Source organism: Stegostoma tigrinum, chromosome 5 (assembly GCF_030684315.1).
Source record: "Stegostoma tigrinum isolate sSteTig4 chromosome 5, sSteTig4.hap1, whole genome shotgun sequence".
NCBI lineage: Eukaryota > Metazoa > Chordata > Chondrichthyes > Orectolobiformes > Stegostomatidae > Stegostoma > Stegostoma tigrinum.
This window is the reverse complement of record NC_081358.1, coordinates 101,623,882-101,648,448: the sequence shown is the minus strand read 5'-3', so window position 1 is coordinate 101,648,448 and position 24,567 is coordinate 101,623,882. Positions and strand designations below refer to the sequence as shown.

At 41.5% G+C, this 24,567-nt stretch overlaps 1 protein-coding gene across 3 annotated transcripts in view; it reads right to left on the bottom strand.

Annotated features, from left to right (window-relative positions):
* Positions 1-24,567, bottom strand: part of LOC125451776 (1-phosphatidylinositol 4,5-bisphosphate phosphodiesterase gamma-1-like) — a 230,829-nt gene that overhangs the window by 107,444 nt on the left and 98,818 nt on the right. For all 3 annotated transcript variants that reach the window (XM_048529332.2, XM_048529333.2, XM_048529334.2), the window contains exons 3-5: positions 14,467-14,560; positions 13,967-14,014; positions 1,686-1,770 (exon numbers count right to left, since the gene is read on the bottom strand). In XM_048529332.2, coding sequence (XP_048385289.1) covers positions 1,686-1,770; positions 13,967-14,014; positions 14,467-14,560 — 227 coding nt within the window. The remainder of the gene's footprint in view (positions 1-1,685; positions 1,771-13,966; positions 14,015-14,466; positions 14,561-24,567) is intronic.

Genomic DNA, 24,567 nt, shown 5'->3' with positions numbered 1-24,567 from the left:
AGTAGAGTCATTGCTAGGGCGATGGGAATCTGATTCCTCTAATACTACACTGGGGAGGTATAGGTCTTACATTATTGTGTTGTTAATGTTTCAATGAGTCAGTACCCAGTAGCAATCATGGTTATTCCAAACCTGAGAGTCTTTTCTCTGTTTTTGAAAATGTAAAATGGATCTTTGTGTTCTTCGGATCAATGTGAAAGACCTTGCAGCTGAAAGGACTTGTGATGCATCATAGCATGTTCTGTGATCTCAGTAATTAAACGTTATAATTGAGGGAGATCTACAAGAGCTTTCCAATGAGGACATGACAGAATATTAACAACTTGATCATGATCTGATCACAAAAACATTCTGTAAAGAATGAGTGAATGAAAATAATCTATTTTTATATTTAAGATAACAAGGTGCACAGCTGGATGAACACAGCAGGCCAAGCAGCATCAGAGGAGCAGGAAAACTAACGTTTCAGGCGTAGACCCTTCTACAGAAAATGGAAGGATCTAGGCCCGAAATGGCATCCAGCTCTGCAACTCGTTATGTCAGATTCTCCAGCATCTGCAGTTCCTACTATCTCTGAAATATTTTTATATTTACACTTGATCACTGGACATTCCAAAGCACCTCACAAAAATTATCTTTCATATGTAAATACATCGACCAATTTGCACATGGCATTTTTTTTACCAAAGGTAAATGAATGACCAATTAATCTGTTTACCTTGAGGAAGTAATGATGGCTAAGGAGGTCAGATTCTATTTTCTAGACATTCCTACAGGATCTTTTGCAGTTTGCCTCACATCCCCTCCCAAGCAGATGAACTTTGGCATGAAGTTATCTAACATTCAATGACATTCTTGTTGTGAAGCTGCCAGCACTCTGGGGAGACAACTCTTGGCCAACTTTGGCCAAACAGTCCAAAGCTCTTTTGTTCCAAATTCAAGACTTATCTCTGAACAAAAGGTAGCCAAGTTCCAAGTAGACATCGGCCAGATAGGTGGTGGTGGGATAGTGATGATGTCATGAGACTCAGTTATCCAGATCCACAGGCTAATATTCTAGGGAAATGGGTTTGAAGCAGATGGGATTTTTGAGTTCAGTTTAAAAGAAAACTAGAGTTAAAACCTAGTTGAAAAATGCAACCATTGTCAATTGAAAATCCCGTCTCATTCACTCATGTTTTTTTAAGAGGAAATTGACACATGATTCCAGACCCAAAGCAATGTATTCAATTGTTTAGTAACAGAGCAAACATTGACTTTAATCTCAGGTAAGTCTACTTCAAGAGATATACAATTGAGCAGGAGAAAATTAGGGACAATAATAACTAGCAGGGAATTGGCATTATTTAGGTAGTCTTTTCAATGAACCAATTCAGGCACAATGGGTGGAACAGCCTCTTTCTGTGCTGTAAGTGGATGTAGTTCTAAGGTCAAAGTTTGTGGTTGCTGTAGAAATGGAAATATCGTAGTTTTACTGACAACGTGGTTAAGGGAAATGGAGATATTCTGATTTTCCTTGGGAGCTTCCTAGTTTGTAAATATTGCACATCACACCAGTGGTGACAAAGATCAGAAAAGGAATGCGTGATGATGATGATTCAGACAATCTTCTATTCTCAGTCATGTGATTCCTCAGAAAAATCATAAAACTGCATAAGGAACACAAGAGAAATCTTTCTACTTACCAACAACCTGTCCCGCAAGAATCTCATATTTGGGACTCTGTAGTTAACTTGAGGAAGCATGACCTTTAGATCCTTCACTGTGATACTGAAAGAAAATGTTCAGTATGCATATTTAATAAGCACACAAAATAATAGCACCACACAAATAGATAGGAGCGAGTGAAGATAAAGGGAGGGTATCAACATCGGAAAGACAGAAAGGTAAGAAGCGTGGATGTCTGAGCTCAAAGCAACATCAACGTGTACTTCAAACATTTGACAACAAGTCAAAGAGATATTAAAGGAGATGAAAATGTAGATATTTGAGAGCACTTTAAACGAGTGAAGACATTAGAAAGTCAGAGTGATTTACAGGGAAAATCCCATAAATTTTAAGGCCTCGACCCAGCTATCGATGATAGGCTAATTCAAATCAGGGATGTGGAAAAGGATAGAATTGCAGGATGGCTGACAGAGTTGTAGGGCTGGTACAAAATTACAGAGACAAAGAGGAGTGAAAGAATGGAAACATTTCGAATTGAGGATGAAAGTTTTCAAATCAAGGTTTGCTGAGCTGGGAGAAATGGATGTCAAAAAGAATTAGGATGAAAGGTGGGGGCAGAGAGATAATGGGAACTGCAGATGCTGGAGAATCCAAGATAACAAAGTGTGGAACTGGATGAACACAGCAGGACAAGCAACATCCGAGGAACAGGAAGGCTGATGTTTCGGGCCTGGACCCTTCATCAGAAATGGGGGAGGGGAAAGGGGTTCTGAAATAAATAGGGAGAGAGGGGAAGGCAGATCGAAGGTGGATAGAAGAGAAGATAAGTGGAGAGGAAAGTATAGGTGGGGACATAGGGAGGGGTTAGGTCAGTCCAGGGAGGACGGACAGGTCAAGGGGGCGGGATGAGGTTAGTAGGTAGGAAATGGAGGTGCGGCTTGAGGTGAGAGGATGGGAAAGGTGAGAGGAAGAACAGGCTAGGGACATGGGGATGAGCTGGGCAGTGGGGGGAGGGGAGATTTTGAAGCTTGTGAAATCCATGTTGATACCATTGGGCTGCAGGGTTCTCAAGCGGAATATGAGTTGCTGTTCCTGCAACCTTCGGGTGGCATCGTTATGGCACTGCAGGAGGCTCAGGATAGACATGCCGTCTAAAGAATGGGAGGGGGGAGTTGAAGTGGTTCGCGACTGGGAGGTGCAGTTGTTTATTAGAAACTGAGTATAGGTGTTCTGCAAAGCAGTCCCCAAGCTTCCACTTGGTTTCCCCAATGTAGAGGAAGCCACAACAGGTACAGCGGATGCTGTATACTGCATTGGCAGATGTGCAGGTGAACATCTGCTTGATGTGGAAAGTCATCTTGGGGCCTGGGATGGGGGTGAGGGAGGTGGTGTGGGGCAAGTGTAGCATTTCCTGCAGTTGTAGGGGAAAGTGCCGGGTGTGGTGGGGCTGGAGGGGAGTGTGGAGCGGAAAAGGGAGTCCCGGAGGGAGTGGTCTCTTCAGAAGGCAGACAAGGGTGGGGATGGTAAAATGTCTTTGGTGGTGGGGTCGGATTGTAGATGGCAGAAGTGTCGGAGGATGGTACGTTGTATCCAGAGGTTGGTGGAGTGGTATGTGAGGATGAGGGGGATTCTCTTTTGGTGGTTATTGCGGAGACGGGGTGTGAGGGATGAGTGGCCGGAAATCTGGGAGACACGGTTGACGGTGTTCTCGACCACTGTGGGGGCAAAGTTGCGGTCCTTGAAGAATGAGGACATCTGAGATGTACGGGAATGGAATGCCTCATCCTGGGAGCAGATGCTCTCCCTATTTATTTCAGAACCCTCTCCCCATCCCCCTTTTCTGATGAAGGGTCTAGGCCCAAAACGTCAGCTTTTGTGCTCCTGAGATGCTACTTGGCCTGCTGTGTTCATCCAGCTCCACACTTTGTTATCTAAGATGAAAGGTGAACAGGTCTTTGGGCAATTTAAAATAAAGGGGTAAATTTTTGATGACCTCAGAATTATAGAGAGTAGGAATTAGGAAGGTAGCTTGAAATACATTGGATTAATCAAGTCCAGAGGTAATGAAGGTATGAACTGTTTCAGCAATGGAAGAGTTGATGCAGAATAGTGATCTTCTGGTAGTGATGTGTGTCACTTTAATGACAGTGCAAATATGTGATCAGAAGCTTACTTTGGTGTCAAACACAATACCAAGGTTGTAAACAATCTGGTACAGTCTTAGAGAGAGAGATGAAGTCAATGCCTGGAGAACAGAGGTAGTGGCAGGTAGCACTGACTATGGATTTGAGGAGTATACCAGTATTTATTCAAAAATAAAATTCAGCACCTCTGGTACTCGATGTGAGAAAAGCAGTCAGGCACTTACACAGAAGTGCCCGGGTCGAGAGTCGGTTGTGACTAGTTTCCATTTGGTCACATGTTAAATTGGTGCTACTTTCATCGAGGGGCAGTATATGGTTGAGAAATTGAAGGGGTCAGCTGACGGGAAACACTAGTGACAGTGGTCCAGAACTGGGGACAGAGAATTGAGAAGCAATTGGAGGCTGAATCTCCGAAATAAGTCAAGGAGATTAAGAAGGCATGGGTGAAATGCAAAGGGAATGAATGGGTGAGAATCTGATAGCATAAACGAGCTAATGGCTTGAGGTTGCAATGGGAGAAAAAGGTGAGTGGCTTCTAAATGATAGAACAGTGCAGGAATGAATAAATCATTTCAGGTTGTAATGGGAGAAAGGCAGAGTATAGAAATGAATGTACACCAACTACATCAAATAGTTATAACTGCCAATCTGGTGTATGCACTCTGCCTTTCATATGCCATTGAACAGTTTGGGTGGACAAACAATTTTCTCTCGCAGCTTAAACAGATTGTGCCTACTTCCCGACTGAATGTCTTGGTGAACTAAATAAAGGCAATGGAGGTTGGCCTCCTTTTTCACAATATTTCTGTTCTATCCGCTGCACTGAGAAGACCAGGTCAGTTGTAGATCTTCCAGTTTGAAAACCACACTGGATCTGCAGCCTGGCAAAGTCAACATAAGCAAAGACTGTACCCATGATACTCAGTAACGAGATGTCTCGATGGTTGTTATAATCACCGAATCACAATCTTTACATCAGTAAATCCTCAAATACTAATCGCTCTCTCCAGCAATGACGGTGATTTGTGTACAAAAGCTGTAAAAATGCTGGTTTCCATATTTGATGGGTTCTGGTGCTGTAGCATCGTATCTAGAGGTTTGTCTCTGGCGATTGAATAAATAGCTTTGCTAAACTTATCCACTTTGCATTTGATATCCAGCTCTGCAATAACAGGCGGGTTTTCTATGTTGTTTAGAGTTTCTGCAGTTACAGCGTTCTTCCTTGAATACAACTCAAGGTCATGTTCCACCCATCTCTCCAAATGTTTATTGCCTTTAATGATGACCTCCCCAGCCTTTGTTTTCCATGTGCATATTCACTTTGAGGATGACCCTGTTGCTTTTTCGATCTCTTCAGACATTCCCCCAGAACGACCCATGTTGAAAAACATTTGGATATTCTTGCAAGTTAATAATCAGTAATCATTTACTTTCTGCGACTCTTTGTGCATTCAATGCTTGCTCCTAGCTCTTTCTAGTAACTAATGACAGCAGACATCGGGCTTTATATTATTCTGGCTTTATCTTGTGCTTTAAACCAACCCTGTTACCTATCTGGAATATCTCTGACGACAGCTATCTGCAGATCGATTGTACCTGAGCTGCTCTGTATGTAACTCCATTATTTGTGACTGTGCATAATAAGTTAACAGGTACAGCTCTCTAGCGTAGTGTCTAAGTTCTCTCTCTTCATATGCTCATTCCAGAATGTTGCCTGCTTCCTTGCTGAAGTCAGCCATGTAATAAGTTACATCATCATTGTTACAATCTTATTATAACACTGATCCAATGTAAGTTAAATTCTTTGCCCTTTAACAAAGGTATTGGTTTTTCATGCCCTTAGTTTTGTCTCAAAATCTACACCCAAAACAAGTGTCAATTCATGAAATTTGTATCATCCCCACTTTTGCATGGGGACAGGGCTGTATAACGAACAGATGAAGGTTTGGGCAAGGTTTGTGCAGAATCAACAGCAGAGATCAAGCAAACTCAGAGGGATCATCAGAACTGGCATGAATTGATGGCATCAAGGTTTCATCAACCATTTGAACTTAACATCAACACAGCATTGTAGTCAGGCAAAGTTTTGGCACATTTCCAGGGTACTCCTGACTGGAGGCTGTTTCTAATAATAACTGTTGTCTTTCGGTGTACATTTACTACAGGCGTCAGATTTGCACAGCTTTTATTCAGTGCTCAGTCTATAGGCCTTGTGTAATGCATTGGAACACAGACTCAGCATAGCTGAGCAACCGAGACGAACAGGTTTTCCATTAATCTAACAGATAGTAAATGATTGACATTAAAGGGACATTGTCTGAATTTCTCATTCACAAGGCCTGCATACAAACAATACTCTGGGCCAAGAATAGTGATTGGATTTTCAATTTTCCAGGTTTTACAATTTGAATACACCCAGCTCTCATATTTGGCAGGAGTCTAACGTGGGAATTTCAACCTCCTGCCCTTCTGTATTAGTATCTTACAGGTCTGCATTATTCTGGCAATTCCTAAAATATCTTCTGGTCTCTCTCACTGGAAGACAAGGGTAGATTTTTAAATATGAAATATGGATTCATGGGATGTAGGCGTCACTAGCTAGGCCAGCATTTATTACTCATCTCTAATTAACCAAAGGGCTGTAAAGAATCAACTACATAGCTGTGGGTCTGGAGTAACATGTAGGCCAGACCAGGTAAGGACTCCTTACCTAAAGGACATTAGTAACCAGATAACAAGGCGCAGAGCTGGATGAACACAGCAGGCCAAGTAGCATTTCAGGAGCAGGAAAGTCGACGTTTCGGGCCTAGACCCTGCTTCAGAAACAGGGGAGGGGAAGGGGTTTCTGAAATAAATAGGGAGTGAAGGGAAGGTGGATAGAAGATGGACAGAGGAGAAGATAGGTGGAGAGGAGGCAGGCAGGTTAACGAGGTAGGGATGGCCCGAAACATCGGCTTTCCTGCTCCTCTGATGCTGCTTGGCCTGCTGTCTTCATCTAGCTCTGCACCTTGTTATCTCAGATTTTCCAGCATCTGCAATTCCTACTATCTCTTAGTAAACCGGATGTTTTTCCAATAATTGAGAATGGCTTTATGGTCATCATTAGATTCTTATTACCGTGATTTTGTGGAGTTCAAATGTACCATCTGCCATGGTATGAGCTCATACGTATAAGAAATATTTGTACCTTTCTCTCATTTTGTTTTGATTCAAATATGCAAGGTACTTGGAAGTATTTTGCTCTCAAGTATAACATAACTCACTTTCTCTGCTCTTCATTCTAAAACACTGAATGTTTCTCTGGTCCTCACAGTTGCAACGGTTTAGAGAAAATTTAAGCGATGGAGTTCTTTTTAAGTCAAATGGACAATGGTAAATCAAGAGTGGAAAAATGCCCCATTTGATTTCCATCAAAACAAATGGCTACCATTTCACCTTCGCCTATTTTCTGCCATTGGACAAAGTCAAAATTGTGACAAAAACCCAAATTTTAACACAGGGTTTTCACTATCAGGCTTCATGGTGAGATATCCCAAGACTCATTTAAAACAATTGCTTTTTCTTGCTCCCAACACACTTCAAATTTCACAGCCAGGTGAAAAAAAAAAGTATTTAAAAGTGTAGGAATAGAGAAAAAAAATTCCATTCATTGCTAGATGTTTTGTGCTATTCATTAAGAGTTGGATGTCCTCTCTATCCTCATTGTTACCTTCGTGTTTATTTGAGACAGTCATCTCTCTTGTTGTCTACTTTTCACATCTCCACCCCAAATTACCTGTCCCCATCTCTTTAGTATCAGTGGTAACATGCTTCCCAACAATTTCAACATATAAACAAGGCTGAGGCTTCAATCCCGTACTGAAAGAGTGTTTTAATCTTAGGGTGATGTCATGTGGATGCAATTTTATACTAAGGTCCAGTCTATCACTGGTAGGATATTAAAAATGCTATGGTACTACTCAAAGGAAAGCAGAGAGACCTGATTAATATTTACCCTAAAAAAATCAAATGACTCATCGGTTATTTCATTGCTGATTGCGAGAACTTTTATGAATATTGGCTGCTATGTTTCAACTGGATTAATGAATATAGTGTGCAAAATTTTGTATATGTGGACTGCCAAAAAGTATTGATGGTAATGTATAACAGACATATTCAGAAAAAAGAAATTACTGATAAGAAAGGTATGCTTGGGTACATAATTGGTTGAGCGAAGGAGGTAGTGAGTATTGGTAAATGGCCTGACTTGGGCATATGAACATAATGTTAAAGCTCATGGTTTTCAAAAGGCTTGGGAATGCAGTAGATAGTAAGCAATGGATTAATCAGTTATCCTGAAGCAGGACTCAATAGTAGTGGGGTTCAGACAAGTGCTTCTGAGCAACAGATGTTACCCCAGGATATAATGGTCAAGGAGGTGGGGATGGAGCCAGTAAAGCTCAGTAAAATCCCCTTCTAGCCCACCTAGGCTACACATTCCCAAAAACTACAGGCAATTTAGCATGACCAATCCACCGATCCTGCACATCTTTGGAATGTGGGAGGAAATTGGAGCACCCGAAGGAAACCCACACAGACACGGGGAGAATGTGCAAACTCCACACAGACAGTCACCTGAGAGTGGAACTGAACCTAGGTGCTTTGAGACAGCAGTGCTAACCACTGAGCCACCATGCCATCCCATTGTCTGATATGTTGGTAGAGACACAAACCATCACATTATTTAGGATTATTTGTATGATCTCTTGAAGCACCATAGCCTACAAAGTTATGCACCAAGTGCTGGAAAATGGAACTGGAGTACATGGGTGTTTGATGACCAGCACAGCAGGTGGCAATGGGTCAAAGGGCCTCTTTCTATGCTTTAAAACTGTGAGTGTATGACTCTGGGACATCCACAATCTTTCAGCTGCACATCTTTGGCAGTTTCTTTCTCACCTGTGGTCACCACTGTGCAGCTGGTAGCATAACACAAAAACTCATTATCACAAATCTCTACTCTCAACATTATTCTGCTCACACATCATTGTGCTTCAGTATTGAAATAAATTCAGTATCTTTAGCGGTACAACAGAAAACAACAAAGATTGGGAAACTGACTAAACTCCATTATGTGGTAAAAATAGTAATTGCTGGAAAAGCTCAGCAGGTCTGCCAGCATCTGTGAAGAAAAATCAGAGTTAAAGTTTCAGGCTAACTCTGATTTTTCTTCACAGATGTTGCCAGATCTGCTGAGCTTTTCCAGCAACTTCTGTTTTTGTTCCTGATTTACAGCATCCGCAGTTCCCTTGTTTTTTTTCATCCATTAGAGTGTATGATTGTACTTGCCTATTTTCCTCTCCTAGCATATTGCTGAGTCAGTCGGTGTACATCTCTCCAGTTCGCAAAATGTTTACCTTGAGTCAATGACTCTTTTTTATATTGATTACCAAGCTAGTAATGGATCTTGCCATTAAAAATGAGCTTCTCTCAAAAATCTCTGCCTTCAAGAGATGTTTGACTCTCAGAGGGTCCATATATATTTTAAGATTTGGTCTGGGGTTTGAAGATATTTCAAGAATGTGCAGGACCCCTCTAGACACAGTGCTGTAGCAAGGACTTGGATTCAGTGCTGTAGCAATTGAATGACTTCCTCAGAAGATGGAGTGGCATTATCTCTATATGTTACAGGTGTAAACAAATAATGTACAGTGCTGACATTTGCAGTTATCTGCAGGATGTTACCTGGATTGGAAGGTTTGAGTTATAAGGAGAGGTTGGATAGGCTGGCACCTTTTTCACTGAAGGTAGGAGGCTGCGGGGTGACTTTATATAGGTATATAAAATCATGAAAGGCATAGATAAGGTCAATAGCCAACAGCATTTCCCCATGGTAGGTGAGGCTAAAACTAGAGGGCACAGGTTTAAGATGAGAGGGGAGAGATACAAAACAGTCAGAGGCAATTTTTTCACAAAGAGGGTGGTGAGTGTCTGGAACGGGCTGCCAGAGATAGTGTTGGACATGAATACAATTTTGTCCTTTAAAAAAACACTTAGACAGGTACATGGATGCGATCGGTATGAAGGGATACGGATCAAACACAGGCTAATGGGATTAGTTTAAATTGTGAAAACTGGGCTGAAGGGCCTGTTTTGGTGCTATAGGCCTCTATAACACTGAAACTGCAATGACTTGGTGTGCTCCATTGCCAAATGATGTACAAATATCATTGACTCTGATGGAACACATGAGAATGGCACTATGTCATATCAAAGTAAAATAATGCAATGGTTTGTTTAATGCATTGTGAATCCTGGAATGAGGAGATTCCTGTTCTTCACTTTATAGAAAAAGAAAGCACACAATGCAGGAAGATAAGGATAAAAGGTAAAATAGCTGCCACTTCTTCCTTGACACCTGTGGACTTCCTTGGAGTAGCAGGCTCTGGTAATTGCCCAACTCTTTGCAGGTCAAGCCCAATGAAAGCAGATTGCCTTAATCATTCAATAGTAAAGTAGCAAATATCACATCTGTACTGTCTTATGCCAACCTACCTTCATGGCATGTTCTATAAGTCATGATAAGTGGCCATGAAAAGGTGAGTTATCATTGTGTCATATTCTCTCCAATCTGCAAGGCCAATGTTGCAGGAATAGTGGCAGAAGGCAGAAGAAACAGTGAAAGTCTCAGAAGTCGATGACACTCTGAAGATATATCATCAACATTGTCTGTGAATTCTCCAGCATCCTGATACTTTGCTGGGCCCTCCCTCAATAATTTGTTGAATAATGTTTGGCATTTGGTGTGGAATGTGTCACATGTCAGTAGATACTGGAAGCAGTGAAAGTCCACTTTGAGGGCAAAGCCATCCTTTACGAAGTTCCGAGATAACAAGGTGTAGAGCTGGATGAACACAGCAGGCGAAGCAGCATCAGAGGAGCATGAAGGCTGACGTTTTGGGTCTGGACCCTTCTTCAGGAGTTTTGTCACTTTTGGTAATGTGAGAAACATGGCAGTCAATTTATACTCGGCAAACTCACACAAACAGCAATATGATAACGACCAGGTAATCTGTTTTGTTTGTGATGTTGATTGAGGGATGATTATTGGCCAAAATACCAGACATAACACTCCTGCTATTCCCTGAAACAGTGCTCTGGGATCTGTTATGGGTATAACAACAGGTAGATGAAGCTGCAGTTTAACACCTCATCAGACAGATGACACCTCTGACAGTGTAAGTGCTCCCTCAGTACTGGAGTGTCAGTCTTTATTTTTACACCCAAAGCCTATGATGGGGCTTGATCCTAAAACTTGATCCTGAAACTTTGTGGTAAGGCAGGGAAGGACATTAAGATGGGGAAAGAAGTGGGGGAGAAAGGAAAGGGAGACAGTGAGTGATGAAAAGACAAAAGGCATCAAGCAGAGAAGTCACAAAGTAGGGAAGGTAGGAGGTTGCTGCTGAAACAACTGACGATCAGGACACGAGGGAGATCTTCCCCCTTCTTTGTTAAATAGTGCCATGATTCTTTTATGCTCATCTCACAGGGCAGACTGAATTGCAGTTTGTTAGGATTGTTTATGCTTGTGTAACAAAGTGTAAAATCTGAAACATGATGGTTTGAGTGTGACATACGGGGTGCATTGTATGCAGTGTGACAGCCTGAATGTGGTGTGCACAGCAGGATTCTGGAAGCATATGTGTGATGGACAGTCATAGGATATACAAACACTGATAATGGGAACTGCAGATGCTGGAGAATCCAAGATAACAAAGTGTGGAGCTGGATGAACACAGCAGGCCCAGCAGCATCTCAGGAGCACAAAAGCTCTCTGATGAAGGGTCTAGGCCTGAAACGTCAGCTTTTGTGCTCCTGAGATGCTGCTTGGCCTGCTGTGTTCATCCAGCTCCAGACTTTGTTATCTTGGATATACAAACGCTGTTCACTTCTATGAAGAATTGATTGTGGATCCTCTCAATACTCCCATTACAGAACAAACGATTAAATTAGGAGGGGAGAAATCTCTCTTGATAGTTCATGATGCTAAACTAGCAAAGGGGAACTGAATTTTATTGAATTTATATTTCAGAATGTCTTCTAGCTTTTCAACCTTGATCATGTAGTGCTTCTCTTCAGAATGAGTTAGGGATTGTTCATTAGTTGTTGAGTATCCTTATCTTATTGGTAGAGATAGCGGTGTGGGGTGTTATTATAATCAAGTTATTGTCCAGAGGAGAGGTAATTGTTAAAAAATACCAACAGTAATCTGAAGTTGGTTGAGTGAAGAAACCACTGTGAGAAAGAAAGGCTCGTAGCTCAAGGACACTAAACAAATTGGAAGAAAGAGACAAAAACAGAAATTGTTGGAAAAGCTCAGCAGGTCTTGCAGCAACTGTGGAGAGAAATTAGAGTTAATATTTTGGGTCCAGTGACCCTTTCTCAGAATGCTGACAGAGAAGTTGAGTATGTCAAGAGATTGTGATCAGGTGTTCATCCCAATTTGCCTTATCCACTTACAACATATAACTCAAAGATAAACGGCTTGTTTCAAAGTAATCATTAGAACACAGAGCAACCTTTACTTCCTGTGGATGATAGTGGGTTCACTGATAAAAGCCAACATCATTCGAACCCAATGGCCTGCTTTCAGGGTTACAAGTGATTCTCTGAATAGAGATTTATGAGTGAGGATACAACTCTTTGAAGGAGAGATCTGACAGACCTGCTGAGCTTTTCCAGAAGTTTCTGTTTTTTGTCTCTTTCTTCCAACTTGGTTAGTGTCCTTCAGCTGCGAGCCTTGCTTTTTCACAATAGTTTCTTCACTAAATCAACTTCAGATTACTGTTGGTATTCCCTAACAATGACCTCTCCTCTTTGAAGGAGAGGTCTGATATATTTCTGACTCTGCTCACTAGGGACAGCCATTGCAGCTGCAAAGGGATCCATTAAAGCCCTTTCAAGGATTGATCTTAGTAACTAGATATCCGATTTGTGGTATCCTCCTAGATTGCAGAACAGTGGGAATGACCCACAGTCTGACCTTGTGAGACTAGCTGAGTTTGCAACATCTTAAACTTCCTGGTAAACGTGAAACTGAATGCTCCGATTTTTCTGTCTCCACTACTGGTGGGTGTCTCCAGCCTGCATTGATTTTGATAGCTGCTAAGACATGACAGGAAATAACTATTTCTTTTGAAACATTCAGGGTATTAGTGGTGTTTGGTGTGTGTGTGTGTGTGTGTGTGTGTGTGTGTGTGTGTGTGTGTGTGTGTGTGTGTGTGTGTGTGTGTGTGTGTGTGTGTGTGTGTGTTTGTATGTGCTTGTGTGTGTGTTTGTGTGTCTGTGTGTGGTGTGTGTGAAAGTTTGTTTGTGTGAGTGAGTGCATGTGTACATATGAGTGTGTGTGTGTGTGTGTGTGTGTGTGTGTGTGTGTGTGTGTGTGTGTGTGTGTGTTTGTTTTATTTCTCCTGATGAAACACTGAGCAGATGAATCATGTATTACATCATTGCCACACAGTTTGGAAGGTCCAAGTTCAAGGCCATGGTGAATTAGCTAACCTCAGACAAGTTAGCCTTAGCTGTCTTACAACTGGTCTCGGTATGACCGAGGGAGAGCAAGCCAGAGTGCCCTATCCTGAGCACTACCTGCTGACATACACTGAATATTGGATTTCTGTACGAAGCCATATCCACATACTCCTATACACATGGAGCATGTATCATGGAAGCTGGGGCATGGTAATGGCTAGAATCCAATGTCAACGTTTCTCCAGTTATTTCAGTTGGTGGTCCAGGGAGGTGCAGCAAATTGATCTTTTTTAAATAAAAGTGATTCTTTGTCGATCAACTTGATTGAAAAGAAGGATTAAACTCAGATGCAATTTCCATAGTCCTCTCAAACCCCTTCCCCAAAATCCACTGCACTCACAATTCAAATAGTTAGGAGATTGGAGGAGGTCATTTGCCCCATTGTATCCATATCAGCTCCAGAAGAGCTACCCAGCTTGAACCCACTTTGCAATCTTTACAATCCTTTACAAAAAAAAATCAAAAACAATAGAGGTGTTGGAATAAAGAAAAACAGTAAAATAAGCAAAGAAACCTAAACATTTATGGCATTCAATGGGAAACAGTGAAACCCTTCCAAATGTCAAAACCCATGTGCAGCTCACCTGTTTTCTTTGTTCCTATCCATCAAACTAAATTGCTTCCTGAGCCATCTGAAAGGAGAAGACAGAGCCAATGTTAGTCAGTATCAGAGGAATAGAGTTGTGTTGTGGTTGTACTTGATTTGCACACCACTTCCATTATATTGTGCAAAAGTCTACTTCTACGAAATATATGTGTTGCGACTCTAACTTCTCCTGGTGGCTAAAATGTTCAGGTAGAGTTCCTGAGTTTAATGAAGTACTTAAACCTCCAACATTCACTGCTTGTCCCTCACAAATTGTTGACAATTTCAAAAACGTGGCACATCACAGTGTGGCTCCCAACAGAACCTAACCTCCATTATTAGAAGTACAAAGATTATATCTTCTGAGGAAGGGTCACCAGACCCGAAACGTTAACTCTATTTTCTCCTTCACAGATGATGCCAGACCTACTTTTCCTCTAACTTTGTTTTTGTTCCTAATTTACAGCATCTGCAGTTCTCTTGGTTTTTATATCTTACCTTTCTACCTGAAGAGGTGTAGAAGACTTCTGGGTGTCCTGAACCAGCCAGTTCAATCCTGTTATCCATAAATTAATATCATCTTCATTGAATGCTGGAGACAAAGAAAATCACCATCATTATAAAGTACTTTGAAAAGATTTATTTCATTTAAATTTATTTTTGTGACTTGTGCATTAGAAATGAAAATTTAGGGCAGGCAACTGCACTTCAAGCATCATTTGCCGCAGCCAGCAATCCAAGTCATAAAATAAAGGATACCCAGAGAATCGTCCTCTACTGCACTGTAATTACATTACCCAACCTCTGGCTAAGAACTGTTCTTCTCACCAGTAGGATATTTCTCAATTCCCTTCAGTCGCTACCTTGTATTGGAAATTGACAATTTAGTGTATTACATAAAGGTCAAGCCACTTCAGTGAGCAACAGCGAAAGGTTGTTTTTGAGACAGAACTCACATGTAGGACAGAATGGGTAAAGACAGTGAGTTTACTTTCTTAAAGGGCATATATGAACCAGCTGGCTTTTTGTAAAATCCAATAGCTTAATAGACATTGTAATTGATACCAGAGTTTATTTCTATATTTTTGTGTTTTTTAACTTATTGAATGCAAAGGCAATGTAAAGAATCAACTAGCTGGCTCTCACCTGATCCACATAAAGATCTCTCAACAGACATGTGTATTTTCCTACGTCTCCAACGTCAAAAGGATTGTAAAAAGTGGTTAACCCAATTGCAGTACAAAATGATTAGAAAATGTAATATAAACCGATGCAATACAGAAATTTACACTTATGCATTACTTTTAAGCTATTAAATGTCCCGCAGGACTTCAGAGGAATCTAATCACATTAAAACTGATAAGTGGCTGAGAAAAGACATACAAGGAAAGACAAACAAAGACTGACAAGTGAGACTGTTATAAGGAGTTTTGTTAGGGGGTGGTGGTGGGGAGAGTAGATAGAGAGGTGAAAACCAGTAAAGATATAGGGAGCAAATGTGGGGTTGGCAAGGTAGTTCAGTAGTTAGCACTGCTGCCTCAGAGCACCAGGAGCCTAGGTTTGATTTTGGCCTCGGGCAACTGTCTGTGTGGAGTTTGCACATTCTCCCCGTGTCTGCATGTGTTTCCTCCAGGTGCTCCGGTTTCCACCCACAATCTAAACATGTGCAGGTTAGGTGGATTGGCCATGGTAAATGCAGCTTACAGGGATAGGTTAGGGGGTGAGTCTGTGTGGGATGTTTTTCAGGCAGTCAGTGCGGACTTGTTGGGCTGTATGGCCTGTTTCAAAACTGTACTGATTCTGTATGAAAAAAAGAAATTTCAGAATTTGAAGGATCTAGACACCTGAAGGTATGCAACCAGTTGAAGACAAAGGAAGCGAAGAGAGCACAAAAGAATAGTGTGGGAGGAAAGCAGGATTCCGAGACAAGTTTTAGGTGTACAAGAGGTTTCTGAGGTATGGAAGGGTGAGGCCTTGGATGGAGTCAATGATGGCAATGATGAAAATTTTTACCAATGAAGCATTGGTGGACCAGGGACCAAAAAAGTTATGCAAATCAGGACAAATTTGATACAAGCTCTTACAATATAAAACAAGTTTTTAGGTTCTGCATTCATCACAAATTGGTTAGTATGCTGAGGGAGGCCCCTTTTTGTTGTGTGGCTTTCTGTTCACATCCGTGTGTCTTGGGTCAGGGTAGACTAATTGACGAGAAGGCAAAGTCAAGAGCTGAATTCAGGCTTGGGTTTCTTTGTAGCACTGTTTACTATATATTAAGTCTAAATACTACAATGCATGGTATTCAGAGAAAAAAAAGACTCTAATCTTACAGTAACATTTTTGAAAGACTATTCCATGAACTCTGCACCCAAATCTAGTTGGCCCACATGCTTCTCTGCATGTGTTTTGAATATTCACATGGCTAGATGTGAGCATTCTACATTGTTTCCTACGTTTCTTGTTTCTGTCTTAACTTTGCTCACACTGTGCTATTTATGCCCAGTGAGAAGTAGCTCCATAACATCAGTCCTAAAGTCTGAGCAAAACAAATCTTTCCCCAAAAAAGGGTACAGCTGTCCTACGAACATTCAGTGTTTTATATGGATAAAATATGTCTCAAAAGTAGAAAAGTATCACATAGACTGATACAACCTTCACAACTATTCACTGATAATGAATTCATACAGTGCAAATAGTGAAATTGTATTAAGAACTGTATTGTATATATGGCCTTTTAAAAGATGTTTGGTAAATTCCGATAAAATAGACTTAGCAGCAAAAATAAAGGTTTTGGGATTAAAAATATGGCAGCAGCTCAGATATAAAGCTGGTTATAAGGCAAAAAAGCAGAGGTTAGAGGTAAACAGTTACTTTTCAGTGGAATTCAGTGGTGTTATCTCAGAAGTTAGCACTAAGATCGCTGCTCTTTTTCAGCAATGTTAAGGATCTGGACATGTATAAAAAGAGCATTATTTTAAAGTTACAGATTACTCTGAACTCAGAAATGAAGAAATACGATACAAAGAAATATGAAGTTATGTGTTTTGGTATGGACAATAAAGAATGACAATATGAATTAAATAACATAATTTTAAAAGACCAGCAGGGGTAAACCAGCTTTGAAGTTTGGACATAAGTCTTTGAGGAGGCTGAATTAGTTGAGAAGGTGATTAAAAACAAAAGCTATATGTGATTTTTGGTTTTATTAATAGCGGGACAGAGTTTAAAAAAAAACACGTACCAGCTGTTTATAAAATACTGGGTAGGCATCTACCGTTCAACCCAGGCATGATAAGTGATGAAGAATGTTAGAAAGGATGCTGAAGAGATTTACTAGAAATGTATCAGTGTTAAGGCTTCAGTAATTTGAGACAGTGAGGATGCTGGGTTGCCATCTTTAATGAGGAAAAGATTAAAAGCAGGTTTGATCGAGCTATTCAGTAACCCAATTTTGATCGAGTAAAGAAAGAGAATCTGTTACCAGAGACAGAAAGGTAAATAATCAGAAGCTTCAGGTTTAAAATGATTGAGAAAGGATCAGAGATGACCTAATACTTTGCCATGGTGATCTGGAACGTGATTTAGAGAGTGCCAGAAACATATTCAGATTAATACTCAAAGATAACTGGATGAATATTTGAACAAAGAAACATTTAGGTGGCTACAAGGAAGGGGTGTGGAACTAATTGGCTGGCTCTGCCAAATGGTTGGCACAGGAGTGATCAACCAATTATGATCCTTATACACCATCATTTTGTGATTCACAGATGTGAGCTGATCAACTCTCAGAACTGTTCTGCATTCAACATGAGAAGTGGTCCCTGTTTTAACATAAGCAATGTCGGCAGTAATATTGCCACAGAGCACTAATGACAGAAATGGCTAGTTAGCTTTTTTTTTGGTTAAGCGTTTGTTGCTGCATGAAAATCCTGGAACTCACTCCTTACCAGCATTGTCGGTAAATAGCCTGCAATATTTCAGGGAGGGATAGGCACTAAATGCTGCCCCAGTCAGAAACACCCATACCCTGTAAATGACCAAAATAACAATTGATATATAGGAATATCGAAAGGTAAAGAGAAAAGGTCCTGCAGTCCTCTTGACTCGTTTATAAAACATAATGCTTTCAAAACACTGAAACTTGTTCCATTCTTTGTTACATTTTTCTGCATTAACTTACACTGCTTCTCTGAGGGGAGGGGTGCAGGGATGGCCATTAATAGTTAAATATAAACCTTGTGTGATTTCCCCTCTGTTCTGTGTGTGTCTGTGTCTCTAGTGACTCCAGAATTTAGGGAAATCTTAAACTTATTATAATTAATTTTACTTATCCCATTCAAGATCAGATCATAATTTGTCTCATGTGATCTCTCTTCTCAAGAAGTAAACAATCATGGAATCCTTGAGCTCTTCTCGTAGCTACTAAATCTGTGGCTGGATATATGTTTTTTAATCTGTCTTGTGTTGTCTCCAGTACTTGGACACTTTGCTAAGGCATAGTGAACAGACCTGAAGAGTCCAGTCTATTTCTGGTAATTTGAAGCCATTAAAAAGTAGGATGAAGAACAATTTAACTTAAGAAACATAAACAGCACAAATAAAAAGTGGGGACTTAGTGCAAACATCTCAATCAGATCATTTAAATAATGAAATTTGAATTCAAAGCAGACTGTGGTTAGATATTCTCATTCTGGCCACTGCCATGAGTGAAGGCGCAATAATGGCAGTGTCTTCCTTATCAATACACAGGGTTTGTATGATCCCACTTTCTCCTCAATCTGGAATTTCACATTCAAAAACACCCTGATATACTTGTTCCAGCACCTTTCCTCTTAATAGCGGAGGAATAACGACTTTCTTTCCCCACATTAAACACCCATCTGATACAGACAACTCCCACTTCTTGGACAGATAAGAGTGTAATTCTAGACAGTCTCCACGACTAATCCTCCCTCCCAGGACTAAGTCCATCACTTGGCTGAAAGCCAGATTCTTCCAGGTACGTTCCACACCTGATTTGCTGATACTGGCACCTTATAAGCCTGGGAAAAGTACATAATTTTCAGGTTCCAGTTCAGAACATCTTTATTCCAGAGTAGTGGTAGCCTTGACAGGCCACCTGCATTACCGGACTTCTCCGCCTGTTAATATTTGATCTCATGTGAGTAGGGTGATTCACTGGTGGTCACTGGTCCAAAAGCTCCCAGATTCACCAGCTGTTCCAGCTCTGCCTCCAATTTAGGCTGTTTGGAGCGCAGTACCGGATGTACCTTCAGACTGCCAGGGTGAGCCTCTGGTTTCAGCTGAAATTTCATTTCGAGGCAATTAATTTCCCCCAGCATTCCTTTGAAGGCATCTTTGTACTTGTCCAGGACCTATGCACACTCATGATTGAGTCTACCAGCCTATTATCCAGACCCCAGTTCAACTTTTATTTTTGTGACTGGTCGCATTTGAATAATCCTGGATATTTGCCTTTTACTTTGTAAAATGGTAATTCTGCATATTGGTCCCTGAATTGCACTTTCATCAGTACATAGACATGTACTGGGGCACCACTTGTTCCATGTCTGTCCATAGTATATAATCTTCCAAGCTTCAATGATAATGCCCTTAACTCCTCCCTATAGACCAATTCCGGATTCAGAGACACTGTTACCCCTGTATCTACTTTATCTTTACCATCTTTCTCTCTAACAAATGGCTTTGCCCCATACCAACGGGATGTTTAACTGGAACTCTGCTGACTCTGAGCCATGTCCTTCTCCCACAGACCCGGCTGACTCCCTGTCTCCTCTCTGGGTGGTGGCATAGACCTTATGCCATGTCCTCAAGGCTGTTTCTTTATGAATCCCCTTTTCTTGTTTCGCTTGTACCTAGAAATTTTGGGCAATATAACCCATTCGCTTACACTTGCGGCACTGGGCTTCTCAAATCCAACATTCTGACTCCTTGCGGCCACTCTTGGCAAATTGGTGGCACACTACAGTTGGTACTGCACTCTGATGAGTTTCCATGACTTGTTGCACTTGGGCGTTGTCTGCCAACTGTGTTGCTTTGCTAGCGGTGAACTCCATCAAAGTAGCAATTTCGAAGGCAGCCTTCAAATCCATGTCTCTCCTTATTCATAGCTTCCATTGGTTTGTGGCCTCTGACTCAAAGCCATCCAAACAGTCCTGCAAGGCAGAACCCTCTGAATTTGTAATGTTCTGCAAACCTCTTTAAGGTGGCATACAATTGAACAATGGTCTCTCCTTCATGCTGCATCCGCTTGCGAAAATGAAAATGTTCCATGATTATCAGTAACTTAAGTGCGATATAATTTACGAACACTTGGCACAGTTCTTGGAATGTCTTCTGTGCAGGTTTCTCTGGTTGTACCAGACTCCCTAGAATTACAAAGGTCTTGCTCTTGAAGGTACTCTAAATAAACTTGCACAATAATGTCCTCATTTTGTCCACCTCTAAGAAAAAATTAAAACGCCTTGTGTATAAAGTCTAAATTTTCCCCCTCTTCATCAAATGGTCCCATTAACCCAAACTGGCACGCCATTTTTTTTTCAGTCACTTGAGTCCAGTAACCACTCGCAGATTGCGTCCTTTTGGTGAACACTCCCATGTTGGCTGTTCCCCCACCAGACGTATTAGCCTACCAATCCTCCCTGGCATTGCCTGCAGAATGAGTCCCTTTGTGACCACTTCCTTCAATGTTACCTCCTTAATCCCACACCGTTTCCAAAGTTCGGGCAACATCTCCAGGCTCATCACCAACTGTAATGCTGGTGCTTCCTTTATCTCCCAGGTCAGCAAATGGCAAATTTGAACAGGAACATTTTGTTTATTTGCTCAAACTTCCACAACAGGTTCGAGACTTGACCCAAGTTCCACTCCTCCGGGTCAACTGACCAGCTCTTTTAAAGGGGCGTATCCTCACCTTCATAGATAACACATCCCAATCAGACTACTTCTGCAGGCCAGTCTTATCTGAGTCCTCTGAAACAGAACTGTGTGATCTCACTGTCCTATAATGTGGCAATTGTCTTACACATTTCCCATGTTCTGGTTGCAGCCCAGTTATGCCCACTGCCTTCCAACTTGCAGGTTCTGTCTCTAAGCTATCTGTTAAGGTATGCAAAATGACAATACCTGAGCTGAAGGCTTTGAGTGTGTGAGTGATTAACAATGTTTATTCATTACCACTGTCTTCCTGCTTTTCCACCTCTTTCTTGAAAATACCACCTGACCAGGTTTAATTTCAGAACATTCTAAGGAGAAAGAATGGCTGTGATGGAGAAAATGGGAGATAGAGAGTGAGTGTGAATGTTGGAATGTGTAAATGAGTGAGTGAGAGAAAACATTGAGATTGCGAGTGAGCTAGACATGCACACAACATACAGACATACCAAATGTATCCATTTATCTGACTACATTTTTTTATTGCTCCAATTGAAATGGGAAGTGTTGCTCACCAATTCTTGTGTCATCTGTGCCGAAGGAGATAAAAATCAGGGCATCTTCATCAGAACTAATGCAGATTGTGGACCTGACACATCCACTCTGTTTCTCTGTCCATAGATACTGCCTGACCTGTTGAGTATTTCCAGCTTTTTCTGCTTCTATTTCAGATTTTCACCATATGCAGTATTTTAGTTTTCCACTTACTCAATGTTGGCCATTGCTAAGATTTGGTAGCTTCAATTTGAAATGTGAAACTATCTATCTCTCAATGTAAAATGCAATTTTTCTGTTATCAATGCCAAAGTCTTTTGGGCTTTGCTTTAAAGAAACAAAGCTGGCTGTATTGTATGAATGACCAAGTTGTGTATAATTGTCTGACAAAGCAGTAACTGTAAAAAATATCATACCGAAATCTAAACTTTTGCTGGGCTTTGTAGGTAAAGTTACAGTATTCTGAAGCTAAGAAGTAGGGTCTCGACCCGAAACGTCAAACTTTCCTGGTCCTCTGATGCTGCTTGGCCTGCTGTGTTCATTCAGCTTCACAATGTGTTATCTAAAATATTTCATAGAACATAGAGAACATAGAACATAGAACAGTACAGCACAGAACAGGCCCTTCAGCCCACAATGTTGTGCCGACCATTGATCCTCATGGATGCACCCTCAAATTTCTGTGACCATATGCATGTCCAGCAGTCTCTTAAATGACCCCAATGACCTTGCTTCCACAACTGCTGCTGGCAACGCATTCCATGCTCTCACAACTCTCTGCGTAAAGAACCTGCCTCTGACATCCCCTCTATACTTTCCACCAACCAGCTTAAAACTATGACCCCTCGTGCTAGCCATTTCTGCCCTGGGAAATAGTCTCTGGCTATCGACTCTATCTATGCCTCTCATTATCTTGTATACCTCAATTAGGTCCCCTCTCCTCCTCCTTTTCTCCAATGAAAAGAGACCGAGCTCAGTCAACCTCTCTTCATAAGATAAGCCCTCCAGTCCAGGCAGCATCCTGGTAAACCTCCTCTGAACCCTCTCCAAAGCATCCACATCTTTCCTATAATAGGGCGCCCAGAACTGGACGCAGTAGTCCAAGTGCGGTCTAACCAAAGTTTTATAGAGCTGCAACAAGATCTCACGACTCTTAAACTCAATCCCCCTGTTAATGAAAGCCAAAACACCATATGCTTTCTTAACAACCCTGTCCACTTGGGTGGCCATTTTAAGGGATCTATGTATCTGCACACCAAGATCCCTCTGTTCCTCCACGCTGCCAAGAATCCTATCCTTAATCCTGTACTCAGCTTTCAAATTCGACCTTCCAAAATGCATCACCTCGCATTTATCCAGGTTGAACTCCATCTGCCACCTCTCAGCCCATCTCTGCATCCTGTCAATGTCCCGCTGCAGCCTACAACAGCCCTCTACACTGTCAACGACACCTCCGACCTTTGTGTCGTCTGCAAACTTGCTGACCCATCCTTCAATTCCCTCGTCCAAGTCATTAATAAAAATTACAAACAGTAGAGGCCCAAGGACAGAGCCCTGTGGAACCCCACTCACCACTGACTTCCAGGCAGAATATTTTCCTTCTACTACCACTCGCTGTCTTCTGTTGGCCAGCCAATTCTGTATCCAAGCAGCTAAGTTCCCCTGTATCCCATTCCTCCTGACCTTCTGAATGAGCCTTCCATGGGGAACCTTATCAAATGCCTTACTGAAGTCCATATACACCACATCCACAGCTTGACCCTCATCAACCTTACTAGTCACAAGTATTTCAACACCATTTTGAGCTCTGCTTTGAGTTTATTGCCTGTATTTTGCATAGGGCCACGGTCAAAGGAGCAGTACAGATTGCATGATATGATTACCCTTTTATTTAAAAGAGAAACAAAGTACAAAAGCCAAGAAACTTTGCTGAACTAATATAAAACAATTTTACACCACTGGTGCTATGATTCCCAATCATGAGTACCTGAAAGCTACAACAGAAAGAGTTAAAACAAGAGGTTGGTGGGTTGGGGAAAGGTTAGTCAGGGGCTTAAACAGGAAAAGCACCAGAATGTAGTAGGAACTGCAGATGCAGGAGAATCTGAGATAACAAGGTGTAGAGCTGAATGAACACAGAAGGCCAAGCAGCATCAGAGGAGCAGGAAGGCTGACATTTCGGGTCTAGACCCCAGGCCCAAAACATCAGCCTTCCTGCTCTCCTGATGCTGCTTGGCCTTCTGTGTTCATCCAGCTCTACACCTTGTTATCTCAAAGCACCAGAATGTATGATTTTTCTCCTGGACCCAGCTTCAACAGGTTAGGAACTGTAGCTTCCAGCAATGTGGTACTGAAACTTACAATAGAGGAAAATGCTCAGTATGTGCACTGCCATCTGTTTAGTTGATGTGATGCTCATGGTTGCATAGCTGAGGGTATGAGTTTTAGTGCAGTGTTAAGATGAAGTGAAGCTCTGAATGTTAGGTATTTATGTGGCTGTCAAAAAAAAACCTGAGCTCCACATCCTTGTCGACTCCTTTGTTGAAGTAGATGAGAAAATGGGCCTTTGGTTAGGTATACTTGCCTTTATTACCCAAGGCATAGAGTTTAAAAGCAGGGAAGGTTTGCTGCAACTGTAGATAACGTTGGTTAGGCCAGAGCTCGTGTGTTGTGTGCCATTCGGGAATCACCATTGTAGGAGCGATGTTATAGCATTGGAGAGGGTGCAGAGATTTACTCAGAAATTGCCTGGACAGGAGAGGTTTACTTATGAAGAGAGGTTGGATAGAGTGGGGCTGTTTTCATGAGGGCAGAGGAGACTGTGGGAGGACATTATTAAGGTGCATAAGATATGAGGGGCATAGACAAGTTAGACAGGAAGAAAGTCTTCCCCTTGATGAGCGATCAGTGACGAAGGGGTATAGATTTAAGGTAAATGGCTGGAGCTTTGGAAGGGATGTGTGGAAAATGCTTTCATTCACAGGGTGGTAGAAACTTAGAATTCACTGCCTGAAATGCTGCTGGAAGCAGAAACCCTCGCAACATTTAAGAAGTATTTAGATGTACATTTCAGATGTCAAGGCATACAAGGCTATGGTCCAAATGCTAGTAAATGGGATTAGAATTGTCAGATGATACTTATTGAACAGT